Genomic DNA, 16,638 nt, shown 5'->3' with positions numbered 1-16,638 from the left:
ATGAAAGGAAACTTTAAGAAAAATGGAGATTGCCATTAATTCATGCGTGCAAATGAAAGTTGTTAAAAGATGAGAGTGAAAAAATAAATGATACAGTTTTAACCTAAATGACTTTCATGATTTAGCATTGTGTCTAACAGCAAGCTGAAACAATAATTTTTCATTTGTTGGGATGTCTATGTGATAAGGCTAGACAAGTATAATGAGAACCTTAGCGGCAAGTCTGACTTAGCCCTTGTTTTTCTGTCAGAGGTAATGATTCATCTTTAGGAGGGTCAGCAAAATGATCTGTGCTGATCCAGCAGGTTAATTTCACAGTCCCAAAGAAAGTTACTGTGATTTTTGATTTGCTAATGCAGTATCCTCATAATATTGAACAGCTTTCCACTCGTGACCAGGGCATTTTCATTGAAAAGCTGTCTTCAAGAGGGAGTCATGAGCTAAACAGAAGTAACTTCCAAATTACAGATATTTACTGATAGGATTATGACTGCGAACTGAAAATCACTGCCGTCAGAATTTATATTCCAAGTGCATCACATTTTGCAAGCAAAATTATTTAAATCCAAGGAAGGGAGTAATATCATCTGAGAGACTGAGGGAGGACGAGAAGCTGAGAAAATGAGCAGGATGATGGCAATTGGGAAAAGGAAAAAGTGCAAGTGGGAGAGGGAGGATGAGAGGGAAGGAGAGCAAAATTGAATTGGATAAGTGATACGAAATGTCAATGGATATTTTTCGGACTGGAAGAAGGTGTTTTGTGGAGTTTTTGCTTTTCCTGATATATTTTAGTTATCTAGATATTGGTGGTCCACTTTCAGATTTTGCAGATGATACTAACCTTGGAAAAATTATAAACTGAGGATGATAGTGTAGAACTCCAGAAGGACTTGGACATGTTGGTGAGCACAATGGCAGATGAATTTCAGTGTAGCGAAGTCTGAGGTGATGTATTTTGGTAGAAAGAACATTGAAAGACAATCTGAGCTGGGGTACAGTTTGGATTGTCTTTAATGTTCTTTCTACCAAAATAGATGGTGTAGGGGCACAGGGGTGGATGCCCAGATCATTAAAGAGCAGTAAGTAAAGCATACAATATTTTTGACTTTATATATAGAAGTATGGGGTACAAGTGCACAAGATGTTGTTGAACTTGTGTAAGACACTTGTTACACCTCACTTGGAGTAATGTCTTTAGTTTTGGGTGCCACATTATACAAACTATTTGAACACATTCGAAAGAGTATTGAAGCAGTTTATATAAAATGGTTCCAGGGATGAGCTCAGTTATGAAGAAGTTTGAAAGGGGGTGTAGTAGAAAAAAAGTAAGCAAAAGATGGAGGGAGGGGAGGAGAGGAGAGATGAGCATAAAGAAGGGGTTAGTGTGAAGAAAGGGCTAGTGGGTGAGGGCTTGCGAAGGAGTGAGGGTGATAGCAAAGCTGACGTGGGGCAGGGAAAGGGAGAGAAATGGACAGATGATGTGATGATGTGTAATAGTGAGGGAATTGGAGGGGCCATAAGGAAGCATTTGATATATGAATGCAGAGAGGCCACATGAGAGAAGATGTACAGATAGACAGATGGGCAAAGGATGTGTGAGGAGTGAAGAGCAAATAGATGAAAAGGACTGGAGAGAGATACAAGATGTACCAGGGCAGAAAGGCATGAAGGGAAATGTAGGGCGGCATGGTGGCTCAGTGGATCGCCTCATTGTGCTAGGGACTCAGTTTCGATTCCACTCTTGGGTGACTGTCTGTGTGCATTTTTACATATTCTTCCCATGTCTGCATGGGTTTCCTTTGGGTGCTCTGCTTTCCGCGCATCGTCCAAAATTGCGCAGATTAGGTGGATTGAACATACTAAATTGCCCATAGTGTCCAGGGCTATGCAAGCTAGGTGGATTAGCCATGGGAAATACAGGGATAGGGTAGGGGGTGGGTCTGTGTGGGATGCTCTTTGGATGGTTGGTGTGGACTTGATGGGCTGCATGGCCTGCTTCCACATTGCAGGGAGTCTATGAAAGGACCTTTTAGTAAGTCACTCCAGGTGCAATATCTGATTGGTTAGATAGAGGGGAAACATTTAGGACAACCAATGTGGCTTCATAAAAGGGCTTTGCATTCTAAATCTGTGGGACGAAACCCATGCAAACACAAGGATAATGTGTAAAGCCACACAGACAGTTGTCTTAGGCTAGAGTTGAACCCAGCCCCTGGCACCGTGAGGCAACAGTGTAACCACTGAGCCACCATGCCACCCTTTGGAATACTGACGTGAACAGATTCATATTGTCTCCTTTTCTGAAGATGGAACAATCCTAGAGTGTAATAATCTCTAAAAGAAAAAAAAGTATCAAGATTTGCACTCCACATATTGCATCTCCCTGAAGTTCCTTGGTGCATATCATCAAACTTAGCTGTGTTGTCTTAATTTCTAGTTTAATCTTTAAAAGTTTTTGTCTTTCAAATTTTAGAATATATTCACTACAATGTTGGTAAATGTGAAGACATCCATTTTGATAGGAGTAACAGCAAAATGGGCTGTTATTTAAATGGTGAAAAATTGTAGCATGCTGCTGTACAGAGAGATCTGGGTGTCCTTGTGCATGAGTCACAAGAAGTTGGTTTGCAGGTGCAGCAGTTAATTAAGAAAGCAAATGGAATATTTTCTTTCATTGCTGGAGGAATGGAGTCTAAAAACAGGCAGCTATATAGAGTGCTGGTGAGCCTACATCAGGAGTACTTTGTACAGTTTTGGTCTCCTCACTTGAGAAAGGATGTGCTGGAGGGGTTGCAGAGAATGTTCACTGGGTTGATTCTGGAGTTGAGTATTGACTTATGAGAAGAGATTGAGCAGACTGGGAGAATACCCTTTGGAATTTAGAAAAGTGAGGGGGGATCTTACGGAAACATATTAAGTTGTGAAAGTAGTAGGTAAGGTAGAAGTAGGGATTGTTGTTTCCACCGGCAATTGAAACTTGAACTAGGGGGCATAGCCTCAAAATAAGGGGAAGCAAATTTAGGACTGAGTTGAAGTGGAACTTCCCCCATAGGGTTGTGAATGTGTGGAATTCCCTACCCAGTGAAGCAATTGAGGCTCCCTCGTTAAATGTTTTTCGGGCAAAGATAGATTTTTGAACATCAAAGGAATTAAGGGTGATGGTGAGTGGGTGGTTAATGGAGCTTGAGTTCTACGAGAAGAGCAGCCATGATCTTATTGAATGGCAGAGAAGACTCAGTGGGCCAGATGGCCTACTCCTGCTCCTACTTCTTATGTTCTTATTTTCTTATTCATTGCTTTTTCTTTTTAAGATAAACTAATTTGGTCTTTGTTAAGTCAAATTTAATATTCAGACAGTAATGCAAATTGTGCAATCTCACCAATTCCTAATTTAATATTTTTTATTGTTCCATTTTAGATGCTATCAAATTTCAAAAGTAAAGTGAATCAATTTCAGTAATAAATTTATGCCCAGAGGTAATATGCAAGTGAAGACTAAGTTCATGATCAAATTGAATACTAGTTCAGTCCTGAAACTGGACAAGACTTGGACAGTCTGGGGCTTGCTCTTTTCTTAGGATTCGGGGTGAATGTGCTGTAAAGAAAGTGCAGTATAAATGGGAGAAAATAGTAGTGTTAGCTCAACTCAAAGCCTAGTCAAAATGTCTCATAAACGTGTAGCAAACATAGGAGCTTGTCTTCGTCCTCATTCTTTCTAAACGTTTGACTGGTGTTCAGGAGTGGGAACCCATCTGGCAATTTTTCCTTTCTCTGATGCTAATTGTTGTATACCTATCACCCCAATAGATGAGATAAGTTAACTCAGTACAGAGTGGGAAACAAAATTAGTGATTTCCTGATATGTTGCACTCTGCGCATTTACACACTTTCCCATCTGCTTTGTGCTCATAGAAGCAGGTGTCGGACAATCAGCTTTTGAATCTGCTGCACCATTCAGCATGCTCATGACTGATCATCAATTTCAGTACTATGTTCCTGCTTTCTTCCTATGCACTTTTCAGCTGTTCAAGCCAGTACATTTAAGCAGTATTTTTGTGTGAAGACAGCCAGATATACCATTTGTTTATACTGCAGTTTGGAGGAGTAGATACAGAGTAAATGTTAGTATTCCATATACAGGTATTTAATATGTATTTTAATACAAGTTTCAAGGAGAATTGATGCATTCACAATTCAGTTGATGAGGTCAAAAGGCCAAAGTAGCCCAGCAATGATCATTACTAATGTACATCTCAAAGCTAGTTTGAGAATTATTACATCATAGTACCAACAATATATCAACCAATGTGGAAAACAATAGTATAATTCATTTTTTGCAGAACATTCAGAAAGATTTTTTTTTAAGTGGGGTGAGGAGCACATACGTTGCTGAAATTAAATTAAAATGAACTAACAATTGCGATCTTATTTGGTGCATTATTCTGCATTTCTTATTTTTTTAAAAAAATCTATAAATGTTAATTCCCTTAGCAAATGAGCTGCGTAATTAAACTGGTATTCTGATTTGCTAATTACAGCCTTAAGTATCTTAATCTGTGACAGTGCTCAGGTGTTTGATGTCAAGATTGCCCATTGAGATACTGCAGGATTTTAGGTCTTATTAGTTGATGCTGATCATTTGTTTATTTTGTAACTGCTCAATGTCAGTGAAACTCCTCAGCTAGTTTTTAACTATTATCTTATAGGTTAGTGACATTGGAAAACAGCCCATCAATCACGCCGGAGCTTCTTGGAATTTTTCAGAATATGTCTGCTTTACTTGGTAAGTATAGCTTACTGTTATGGGTTAATAATTTTATATTGTCCAAGTCACAAGTTTTTACAGGGATATTTCTGAGAAGTTTTTACACAATTCCTTGACCCAGAATTGCAAATATCAATTATTTTGCTCTTTTTTACTCTCTATCAAAGTTTCACGCAAGCTACCTACTTGGGAGAGAGAAACAAAAGCAGAAAATGCAAGAGAAGCTCAACAGGTCTGACAGCACCTTTGGAGAGAAGGCAGAGTTTACATTGAGTCCAATGACCCTTCTTCAGAACTCTTAGTAGCTAAGAAAAGGTGGTCCACATCTAAAAACAGTATTTGGGTGGGTGGAGGAGCGGTGACTGGTGAAGGTGGGTCGAAATGAGCAGAGACAGAAATGAAGACAATTAGGTAGACAAAGGATGGATAATGGTAAGCCTGTGAGAAAGAAAACTTGACAGTGGGGGTCATAAGTAGGTGAAGAAGGGTTTGCTGTGCTGAAATCAGGAATTGTTAAACTCAATATTGAGCCCTGAAGACTGCAGTGTCCCCAAGTATAAAATGAGATGTTGTCCTTCCAGCCTGCACTGAACCTCACTGGAGCACTGCAGCAAGCCCCAGACAGAGATATTGGCCAGGGAACATGATTGAATTTAATACTTTTGGAGCCTGAACACCACCTTCCACGTATTTTACCCACCCCATAGTCCTGGCTCTGTCATGACCCAAAATGAAAAACCACCCTCCAAAGTAATATCCTCAGGATTGCAACCTGAGCCACAGGTAAATTAGCAAAGTTTGCTTTACATTACTTGGGAGAAAGATTTGTTAGTTGTTCAGCAGGATTTAGAGGGTGAGTGAATTTCTTTAATGAAGTAGATTTTGTTTAGTGATTTGTCAATGGAATATATGGGAAAGTTAAGCTGATATTTATTATGTTCCAGCATTTGGTTTGAAATTCTGTCCAGTATTCATAAGTTGTGCATTTGCTTGTGGAATTGTTAAAATACACAACTTTGTTTTAAAAATAAGCTTTTATTAAGAGGCTGATATTATTATAGCATAACAGCTTTTTCTTGATAATGATCTCCATGTATTAATCTGCAGGTCTCCTTTGAGGCTTTATGTTATGGAATTCCTAACATTGTCAGTGAGAAAATATTAGTGGATACCACTAATATATTTCATTTAATGCAGTGAAGTACGAAGAGGTGAAGTTTCAGTTCAAGACATTCTTTCTCAAATACAACAAAGTGCAGATAAAAATGAAATGAATGAAGCATCAGTCAGTTTATTTGTGTCATTTTTTCATTTGTATTGATTTCTGCTGGTTTTGGATGATGAAGTGCTTTCTTGAGAACAGCAGCAGTAGTTGCAGTTGTTGTTAGGCCTTTAGTTGTTTTTATGAGCACAATTACACAACCAAAATGTGTCCTTATATTAGGATCTATTATTTATTTTTCTTAGGATAGAAAGTCGCAAAGGGAGAAATTAGTGTTGATTCATCAATTTGTGTATGCATCTGAGAACTGTTACAAGGAAAGGATTGAATCTAATGTGAACAGTAGCGGCATTGTGGCTGGTTAGCAATTGAGCCTCAAAGTGCTAGGGACCACCCTCAGATGATTGTGTGGAGTTTGCATGTTCTCCCCAAATCTGCATGGGTTTCCTCCCACAGTACAAAGGTGTGCAGGTTAGGTCAGTTTATTTTTGACAGATGTGGTTTGACTTCTGCTTTTACTTCAAAAACTTTCTCAATCTCTCTGGATGACATGAGCTTGCTAAATACAATGTGGTTCATCTTTCTCCTTCTGTCTGGAATTATAATTCCATTATAAGATGAGTGATGGCTTAAGGAATATTTTCCAGTTTTATGCATTTTCCAATATGTGAATGACAAGATTGGATAGTCCAGTCTGAAGAAGATAGATTTTCTCCATAATTAAAGATTTTCAAGTAAGACACTGGATGCTCCCAACAACAGAATGCAAAACTTCATCCTCACAGATCAGCTTATTAACACTTTTCGACAAGGGAGGCACAATGGATGTAGATGGGTTAAGTATAATAAAGCAAGTAGTTATCATAGGACTAGTGCTCATGTTTTTTAAATGTTAAATTGAGTGTACAGAATAAAAATGTCTTACATTTAAAATTCAGTTTGCAGATAAACAGTATATTGCAATTATTGTTGCAAGATGTTATTTCCTGAATAATAGTCGGGTGAGTGTGTGAGGGAAGGAAATGTTCTATTTGCACTAAATGAATGAATGTTGTTTTATGTGACTTTACTTCGAAAATGGTAAAATGCCGAATTTCTCGCAGTTGCCAACCATTATCAATGAGCTTGCAATTTTCCAGCCCTGGAATTGAGTTGTATATATATAAAAATGGATTGACAACTTCAAATTATTTTCAACACGAAGCAAAAACATATTTAGTGTTTAGTTAAGTTTCCTCTTATTTACTTGATGTGAAAATGTTAATTTTCAAAATCTGAATGTGACTTGAAGGAGACTTGTCTCTCCTGATTTGCTATCTCCCCGTTGGTTGTCTGAATTGGCCAAGAGTTTATCCACAGGATACCCAGTGGAGCTGCTGACTGATGTTGCTATAATCTGACATTAATGGAGAAGTCTCCTGCAGAGAAGGAGACCAAAAATAGTGGATCTCCACATGACTAACTAATAGAGGACATCTTTATTTTAATTTCTAACAGCAAAATGTCCTTGTCAGAATTACATAGATCTCAGTATGGTGAAGGGCATGTTTGCTTTTTATGAGTAAATATTATTGATGGGTTTTCTATGATACTGCTGTAAGAAACTATGAAACTGGCAATGGAGCATTCCACTGTTTTCAGATCACTGAACAGTTGATGGGTCTTTTTAGTCCTTGTTTTGACAGGGCTCACCAACCTTAGAGTTTCAAAAGAAATTGTGATGACTTCACGTTTTCTCACTGACTAGTTAGGAAGAGTAAACAAATTCTTAGCCAAGGGTTCAGATACTAAAAAGGTGTCTAATATAAATAATGCATGATTCAGTGACTAATAGTGATGCCTGCTCAGTTTTCTTCATTACTGAAATAAGATCCTTATCATGTCGCATGTATATGTTATCCCTTGTATTCTGAAAAAAGAAAGCTGTGAATCAGGATTCTAGATATATAGCAAGATGTTCTAGCCTGTGACGTACAACGTCAAAAGTGTATGGTTTAAAGAGTATGTGTGGGGAAAAATAACATTCTTTTTCATATTTACAATGGTGTTGTAATGCAGTTATACTCCCACGGTGATTCTGATGCAGTTATGTACATATAATGGGCAGGTATTGGAGCAGTAGTAGTGTGACTAGACTACCAGTCCAGAGTCCCAGTCTAATGTTCTGAGGATATTGGTTTTAATCCCATTGAACTGATAGTGAAATTTGATTCGAATAAATTTCTGGAATTAAAAACTAGTCCAATGGCAACCGAGTATCCATTGTCAATTGCAGATTAACAAAATGTATTCTGCTTCACTATTGTCCTCTCTGAAAGAAGCATAGACATAGAAACTAGGATCAGGGATAAGCCATTTCACCATTTGAGCCTTCTTCACTATTTAATACGATCATGGCTGATACTCTATCTCAATGTCATATTCCCATTTTCTCTTTATTCTTAAATATATTTAACAACTTGATCTCCAAAACCTTCTGTGTGATAGAGAATTACACAGGTTCATGACTGAAGAAATATTTCCTCATCTCGGTCCTAAGTGGTCCACCCCGTATCCTGAGACTGAAGCCCTCATTCTAGACTTCCCATCCGAGAAAAACATCCTCCTTGCATCTCATCTGTCCAGCCTTATTAGAAATTCATACGTTTCAACCTGTCATCCTTACTTGGTCTGGCCTGGGTATGCCCAAACCCACAGCAATGAGGATGACGCTGACTTCCTTCTGAAATGACCCTAGTAAATCACCACATTTGAGGACAGTTGAGGATTGGCAACAATGTCAACCCAGCCAGCAGCTTCCACATTCTGTGAACAAATTTAAAAATGATCTTGTGATTCCAGAGTTCAAACATACTGTGATTCTGGACAAGCTAAATCGAGGCAGAGAGATAAATCCATTAGGTTGTTGATTGCCTTGATCATCTTTTAAAATCCACATTATGTATCATAAAATTTAAGAGGACAGCCTCACAGTTTTACACATTCTAACTAGGCAGCTGGCCCAGCAGACTTGGTTTTGGATTATACTGTTGGCTCCTTCAAGGATGCCATTGTCAGTATGCCCAAGCTCCCAGCTGATGTGGAGAATCCATATCCAATAGCACTGATGGTACTTCTCAAGGTCCTTCATGTGATAGTCCAAGTTTCAGGACCATATGGAAGAATCAGAAGAATACAGAGGTTCTTGGTATCAACACGAATGTCACAGTCGTCAAAGACCCTAATCCTTAGGCATAATCTAATGACTTTTCTTTTACTTTACAGAAATATTCACTAGTCAGCTGCTTTGTTTCAGCAAAAGTAATCGAATACTTCTCTTCCTCTACTTAACGTCTTGAGAGACAACTCCAGCACTCTTTTGTAATTCATATTCCTCATAAATACTGAATCACATTTTGTTGGCTATTTACATATGCCTGATGAAGGGCTTATGCCCGAAACATCGATTCTCCTGCTCCTTGGATGCTGCCTGACCTGCTGCGCTTTTCCAGCAACACATTTTTCAGCTATTTACATATGCTATCAACAGTAAGAGCCCATCTGACTCAATTATTGAAGATGCCATTTCAGTTAGTTCTGAATTAAGCTGCTCTTCCTATGTTCCCCTTGAAAATAAACTTTCTCAAAGTTCACAAGTACAGAATTTTAAATTGCACCTTGTACTTTAATGACAACTACAAATGACAATCTATTTTAGGCTAAATTTGGTTTGCACAAATCAGACAATTTCTTACCTAACAAAATGCACACATTCAGTCTAAGGCTGAACTAAAAGAACAGGCATCAGTAAATTACTATGGAGTTGCTTAAAAGATTAGCTAAAATTGTACTTTCAGAGATACCAAGAAGGCTGTAGAATTGCATACTTACATGTTAGATATCCTGTAAACCCATCAAAAAAGTTGCAATATATCCATTCTACTGGATGGAGCTTTTTAATGTATGAAGGGTCTGTGAGCAATGAACACTAAAAAGTAACTTTTATTGTAAAGTTTCATTCCCTCACCTTTAATTATTGTTGGATATAAATTTACATTTTTAAAAACTACTTGTTTTTCTTTATTCCGTTTTCCCTTCCTCCATTTTTTGTTAGAGGATTATTTCATGACTGAGTCATCATGAAAATAAGTGAAGGACTATTGCAGCTGTTTTCCATTCAGTAACTGGGGGCAAATTGGTATATTGGTTATTCCAATATACTGTAGGTAGCAGTTGTTCTTGGGGATTCTGCAGAATCCACATTGTAGCAGTCTGAAGGAATTGTTGAAGGAATCTAATTTACCTCTGGACAATTATTCTATACTGGAGCTTCCCAAAGTCTCCATAAAAAAATTGGGAACTTTTTTTTTAAAAATTGTAACAATCCTGACTAGCTACTAAACTGACCCCATACTTAGTACATCAACCCCCAAACTACGAGTGATAGAGCTGTCAGAATGCAAGTACGGCTCAGCATTTCTGAAGGAACCCAGTTTGGAACCTCCCCTCAAATGTAGAGTTCCCTTTTGTGTAAAAAAATGGGCTGGAGTGAGATTACCATTCACTGGAAAATCTGGCTCTGAATTTCATTAATTTTTTTTACTTATGTTTTACTGTCATTAAACCACCTCCTTAAATATGGGAGTATTGTGTATTTAAAGTCATAGAGATGTACAGCATGGAAACAGACCCTTCGATCCAACTCATTCATGCCGATAAGATATCCTAAATTGATCTAGTGCCATTTGCCAGCACTTGGTCCATATCCCTCTAAACACTTTTTATTCAAATGCACATCCATATCCTTTTAAATGTTGCAATTGTGTCAGCCTCCATCACACCCTCTTCCAGCTCATTCCTTACATGCACAACCCTCTGCGTGAAAAAGTTTGCCCCTTAGGTCATTTTTAAATCTTTTCCCCTCACCTGAAGCCTACGCCCTCTTGTTTAATCCCTTTTCTTGGAATTGATGGCTGGTTACTCAAGACAATATCTTCATTGTTAGATGAACTAAAATGTTTTGTTGTACTTCCCTGTGCTTCTAATTTATACTCTGTTTTCTTTACTTGCAGAGCTTGGTTCTGAAAATGTCAGAACTTGTTTCCAGATTATAAATGCTTACATTTTCTTGACCTCGTCAGAATTTTTACAGGTAATTTTTAAATATTTTCTCAAGTACCAATACCACTTCAAGAAACAAATTGTTGAATGAAACTGAGTTTTTAAAGCCCGCTTATGGTATTTTTACTGGTGCTGTTCAGTTCTTTCATTTGATCAAACTTGTTTGCTTTATTGAGACATTTTCCTAACATCATCTATACTCAAGTAATTTATGTTTAGTGCAGTACTTGTTTTTTGTAATTAACTGTAAAGTTTGCATTTTTCTTTATTCTGCATTTTTCACATCAGGTCTATTGCCATATTTGATCAGTGTGCATGTGTAAATAGTCATGCCATTGCAAATTGGTGATGCCACATGCAAGTTGTTGTGATTCATGAATCTACTCCCTTACACCTCTTCCACATTTCTGGGGTTTCTGCTTATCTTGGACCTCTTGTAACTAAAGGACAGTATCAGGCCTCTTTCCAGAGTGATTTTTAAATTTGTTCATGGAATGACCTGGCATCCCATCCCTCAGTCCCCTTGAAGCAGTTGTGAGCTGTGTCCTTAAACAGCTTCAGTGCATTAGGGAAGTATGTATATTTACGTGCTCTTAGAAAAACAATTCCAGGATTTTGTTCCTGCAACAGTAAAGCAATTCAGTTCCAAGCCTGGATGGTCTGTGGCTTAGAGGGGAACTCGAATATGGTGGTGCTCCAGTTGTTGCATTTGGTAGGTGATGTTGAAGAGGTCTTGGTAAATTACGACATCTTGTAGATAGTACGCCCTGCTTGCTCTGTGCATTTTTGGTGAAAGGAGTGAATGTTTCAAGTGGCATGTTAGGGTTCCAATCAAACAGACTCTTGTTCTGAAGTTATGTTGGCTCTGCACTCATACAGTGATTTAGAGAGTATTCCTTCGTATTCCTGATCCTGTGCCTGATCAATTGTAGACAAGCTTTGGAGAGATAACAGGTGAATTATTTGCTGCAGAATTCATATCCTCTGATCTGCTAATGTAGCCACAGTGTTTATATAGCCATTGCAGATCAGTTTTTGGTCAGTGGCAAACATCAAAATGTTGCTGGTGTAGCCTTCAGCAATGGTAATTCAATTAAATGTCAAGCAGAAATGGTTAGATTCTCCCTCGTTGCAGATTGTCATCACCCACCAGTTACTTTGTGCGCATGTTATTTTCCACTTACCAACCCAAGCCTGGATGTTGACTAGGTTTCACTGCACATGGATATAGATGGCTTGAAGCATCTTGATTATTTAAGTGATCTATGCTGATTATGTTGCTTATTTTTCAGATTTTGTGTTTAAAACATCAATAATTCACAATGAATCTGAAATATGATAACACTAGGCTGTCAGGTATTGGCCAAGCACATAAATCAAGCAGGCTATACGTTTAGCTGCTAAAGCAGGCAAACTGAAATATGACATGTCACTGAGAGGATGAAGGCAATACATAACAATTCTGTAAAATATAATTTTACACACTGCACAGTGCATATTTCCTAACTGGGCTATGGTCACAGTAATGTCTTATGCAGTACATCAACTACTGGTTTGTTGCCTTTGTGGATTAACATGCAGTGACTAAGACTGAACTATGCAAGAATTATAGAGTTGTAGCAAATAATAGAGGATTTCACTTATCTAATGACAGAGAGGGATGATAATAGTGTAAATGGCAGAGTAGGGTATGATTTCTTAGAGTATTCTCAAGGTAAATTTCGACAGCAGTATGTTTACTGTCCAACAAGGAAAGAATGTATTGGTGTACCTACTTCCTGGGAATGGGGAGGACCACATCGATCATGTCATGAGAGTAACATTTAAGCTACAGTAGTTTGGATATGGAAAAGGCCAGGTAGCCTTTAATTAACTGGGAGAAAGCTAATCTCAACAGGGCAAGAATGGATCTGGTCTAAAGATGAGCAGACAGCTCGAATTGAATAAAGGGCTGCCTTTAAATAAGCAATGGTTCAGATAGACTAATAGCACAAAGGAAAAGTAGGGTAAACAAATCGAGAACTCCGTGGATATTGGAAGAGAGGGGCATTGTGATAAAAGATAAGGAGTGTTCTTATGACATATCAGGATGAGTATTAAAAAAAACAAGAGAACTGTGGATGCGGGAAATCAGTAACAAAAACTGGAAAAGGCCTGGCATTGTCTGTGGAGGGAAATAAGAGTTAATGTTTTGGGTCCAGTGAACCTTCTTCAGAACACTAGCTGAGTAAAAATGGTTCAGAGGGGAATTGGAGCAGTGAAGAATGAGTATGAAAAGAGATTAGCAAGTAACATAAAAGAATATTTAAAATTTCTTCTATTGATGTGTAAATAGTAAAAGGGCAGTAAAAAAGGAATTTGGCAGTTTGGTTAACACAGACTTGCTGAGCTTTTCCGCCAATTTCTATTTTTGCATTGGAAGCAAGTATGTTTATGGATATCTGTGGAGAGAAATCAGAATTTCCGGTCAAATGACCCTTCTTCAAAACTCCTTCTGCCAGATGCTGCCAGACCTGCTGAGCTTTTCCACCAATTTTTATTTTGTCTCTAATTTCAGCATCTGCAGTTTTGGTTTTTATTTAGAAGTCTTGCTTCAATTGTATTGAAGCTTAGTGACACTGTATCTGGAGTAATGTGTGCAATTTCAGTCTCACCTCATGAAAAATATGGTTGCCATGGAAAGGGTGCAACAAAGGTTCACCAGACTGGTTCCTGGGATGGTGAGACTGTCTTATTAAGAAAACCTAGCATGCAGTTAAAGCACATAAGAAAGAAAAAAGGGAATGGAATGTTGGCTTTTCTAGCTAAAGGAATAGAATATAAAGGTAAGGAAGTATTGTTGCAACTTATACACATACCGGTAAGGTCCTAGGGAGTGTTGCTGAACAAAGAGACCTTGGGTTGCAGGTTCATAGTTCATTGAAAGTACAGACTTAAGTAGATAGGATAGCGAAGAAAGTGTTTGGTGTGCTTTCCTTTCTTGGTCAGAGCATTGAGTATGGGCAGCACGGTGACACAGTGGTTAGCACTGCTACTTCACAGCGTCAGAGACCCGGGTTCAATTCCTGCCTCAGGCAACTGACTGTGTGGAGTTGTACGTTCTCCCCATGTCTGCGTGCGTTTCCTCCCACAGTCCAAAAATATGCAGGTTAGATGAGTTGGCCATGCTAAATTACCTGTAGTGTTAGGTGCAGGGGTAAATGTAGGGGAATGGGTCTGGGTGGGTTGCGTTTCGGCAGGTTGGTGGAGACTTGTTGGGCTGAAGGGTCTGTTTCCACACTGTAAGTAATCTAATCCAATTTACTATATTAAAAAGTTAGTAGGAGTTGGGAGGTCATGTTGCATCTATGCAGGATATTGGTTAGGCCACTTTTGGAATACTGCATGCAGTTCTGGTTTCCTTACAATCGGAAAGATGTTGTGAAACTTGAAAGGGTTCAGAAAAGATTTATGAGGTTGTTGCCGGAATTGGAGGATTTGAGTGATAGGGAGAGGCTGAATAGGCTGGGGCTGTTTTCCCTGGAGCGTCGGAGGCTGAGGGGTGATCTTATACAGGGTTATAAAATCGTGAAGGGCATGGATGGGATAAATAGACAAAGTCTTTTCCCTTTATAGGGAAGTCCAGAACTAGAGGGCATAGTTTAGGATGAGAGGGGAAAGATATAAAAGGGAACTAAGGGGCAACTTTTTCACGCAGAGGGTGGTGCATGTATGGAATGAGCTGCCAAAGGAGGTGATGGAGGCTGGTATAATTACAGCTTTTAAAAGGCTTTGGGTGGGTATGTGAATAGGAAAACTTTATAGAGAAATGGGCCAAGTGCTGACAAGTGGGACTAGGTTGGATTGGCATATCAAGGATGAGTTGGATTGAGGGGTCTGTTTCGGTGCTGTTCGTCTGTATGATTCTATAACTATACAAGGCATTGGTGAGACTGCACCAGGAGTATTGTGCACAATTTTGGTCCCTTGATTGAGGCGTTGGAGGCAGTTCAGAGGAGGTTCACTGGATTGATCCCAGAGATAAGAGGTTTGACGACTGAAGAGAGTGAACAGTTTAGGTCTATACTTTCTGGGATTTAGAAGAATGAGGGGAGCTCAAATTGAGGTATTAAAGATGATAAAAGACATGGATAAAATAGATGTGGAGCGGATCTTTCTTCGTGGGGCATTCTGGGATGTGAGGTCATAGTCTTAGGGTACGGGGTAGCAAATCTAAAACAGAGTTGAGGAGAAACTACTCCCAAAGGGTTGTGACTCTGTTGAATTCATTACCCCAAAAGAATGGTGGATGCTGGGACAGTGAGTAAATTTAAGGAGGAATTAGATTTTTACTTGGTCATGGTTTGAAGGATTGTGGAGAGAAGGCAGGAAAATGGGGGTGAGAAGCATATCAGCCATGATCGAATGGCGGAGTAGACTCGATGGGCTGAACGGCCTAATTCTGCTTCTAAATCTTATGAATTTATGAAGAGGGGTTTGGAAAAATAGGCCTATATTCTCTTGAGTTATGAAGAATGCAAGGATGTTACATTGGCAGATTTATGGATTTTGGAACTTTACCAGAATTTAAGAATTCTTGAATGATCACTATCTCAAAATCATTTTCCTTTCCTTGGGATGCAATGCATCAAGTTGGAAAGAGCTATCAGCCTTTAGCCCCATTAATTTCCTTAATGAAGACTAATGCAAATTATTTATTTAACTGATGTGCCATTTCATGGTTCCACCTTGATTATTTCCCCAGCCTCATTCTTGAAAGGGCCTGTGTTCACTTTGAGCCTCTCTTCCCTTTTTATATATTTAAAGAAACTCTTCACTGGCCATCTTGATATTACTTGCAAGTGTTCACTCCAAGTTTTATTTTTCCCTCTTTATTCAATTTTTGCTCATCTTTGGTATTGTTTTAAAATGTTTTCAATACCCTGACTTACCACCAATCTTTTCCACATTGTATGGTTTTTCTTTCAATTTGTTAGTATTCTTAACTTCCCTGGTTAACTACTGTTGAATTATCTCCTTCGTAGAATTATTCTTCCTCACTGGAAAATATCTTTGCTCTGAGTCATGAACTATTTTCTTTAATGTCTGCTGTTATTCATCACTATCTTTTCCACAAAACTCATTACCATTCCACACCAGCCAAATCTACACTCATTCATTTGCAATTTTTCTTACTTAAGTCTGGCATATATGTTATTAGATCAGTTTTTTTCCTCTCAAACCAAATGCTAAATTCTACGAAGTTATGGTTATTCTTTCCTCGGGGATCATTTGTTAAACTTGCCTCATTGTATATCACCAGATTTAAAATAGCCTGATCCCTTTTGGATCTACAACATACTGTACTAGGAAACTGTCCTAAATAAGGTCTATGGGTTTTTTTTGTAACCATGACTACAAATTTGATTTTCCTAATCCACGTGAAGATTACAATCACCTATAATTAATGTATTGCATTTCTTACATGGCTTCATTATCTACTGAGTTTATTTTCTGTCCTATAAAGCTATCCCTACAGAATAGCTACTGTTAAGTGCCCTATGGACTATCC

At 38.4% G+C, this 16,638-nt stretch overlaps 1 protein-coding gene across 1 annotated transcript in view; it reads left to right on the top strand.

Moving 5' to 3' along the window:
- ipo11 (importin 11) overlaps positions 1 to 16,638 on the top strand; it is a 471,218-nt gene that overhangs the window by 247,472 nt on the left and 207,108 nt on the right. The window contains exons 22-23 of the mRNA XM_043689427.2: positions 4,707 to 4,783; positions 11,039 to 11,118. Of these exons, the coding sequence (XP_043545362.2) occupies positions 4,707 to 4,783; positions 11,039 to 11,118 (157 nt within the window). The remainder of the gene's footprint in view (positions 1 to 4,706; positions 4,784 to 11,038; positions 11,119 to 16,638) is intronic.

Source organism: Chiloscyllium plagiosum, unplaced genomic scaffold, assembly GCF_037043375.1.
Source record: "Chiloscyllium plagiosum isolate Xiang-an unplaced genomic scaffold, Cpla_swu_hap1 HiC_scaffold_1, whole genome shotgun sequence".
NCBI lineage: Eukaryota > Metazoa > Chordata > Chondrichthyes > Orectolobiformes > Hemiscylliidae > Chiloscyllium > Chiloscyllium plagiosum.
Note: the sequence above shows the minus strand (reverse complement) of the source record. Positions and strands in the feature narration are given on the sequence as shown.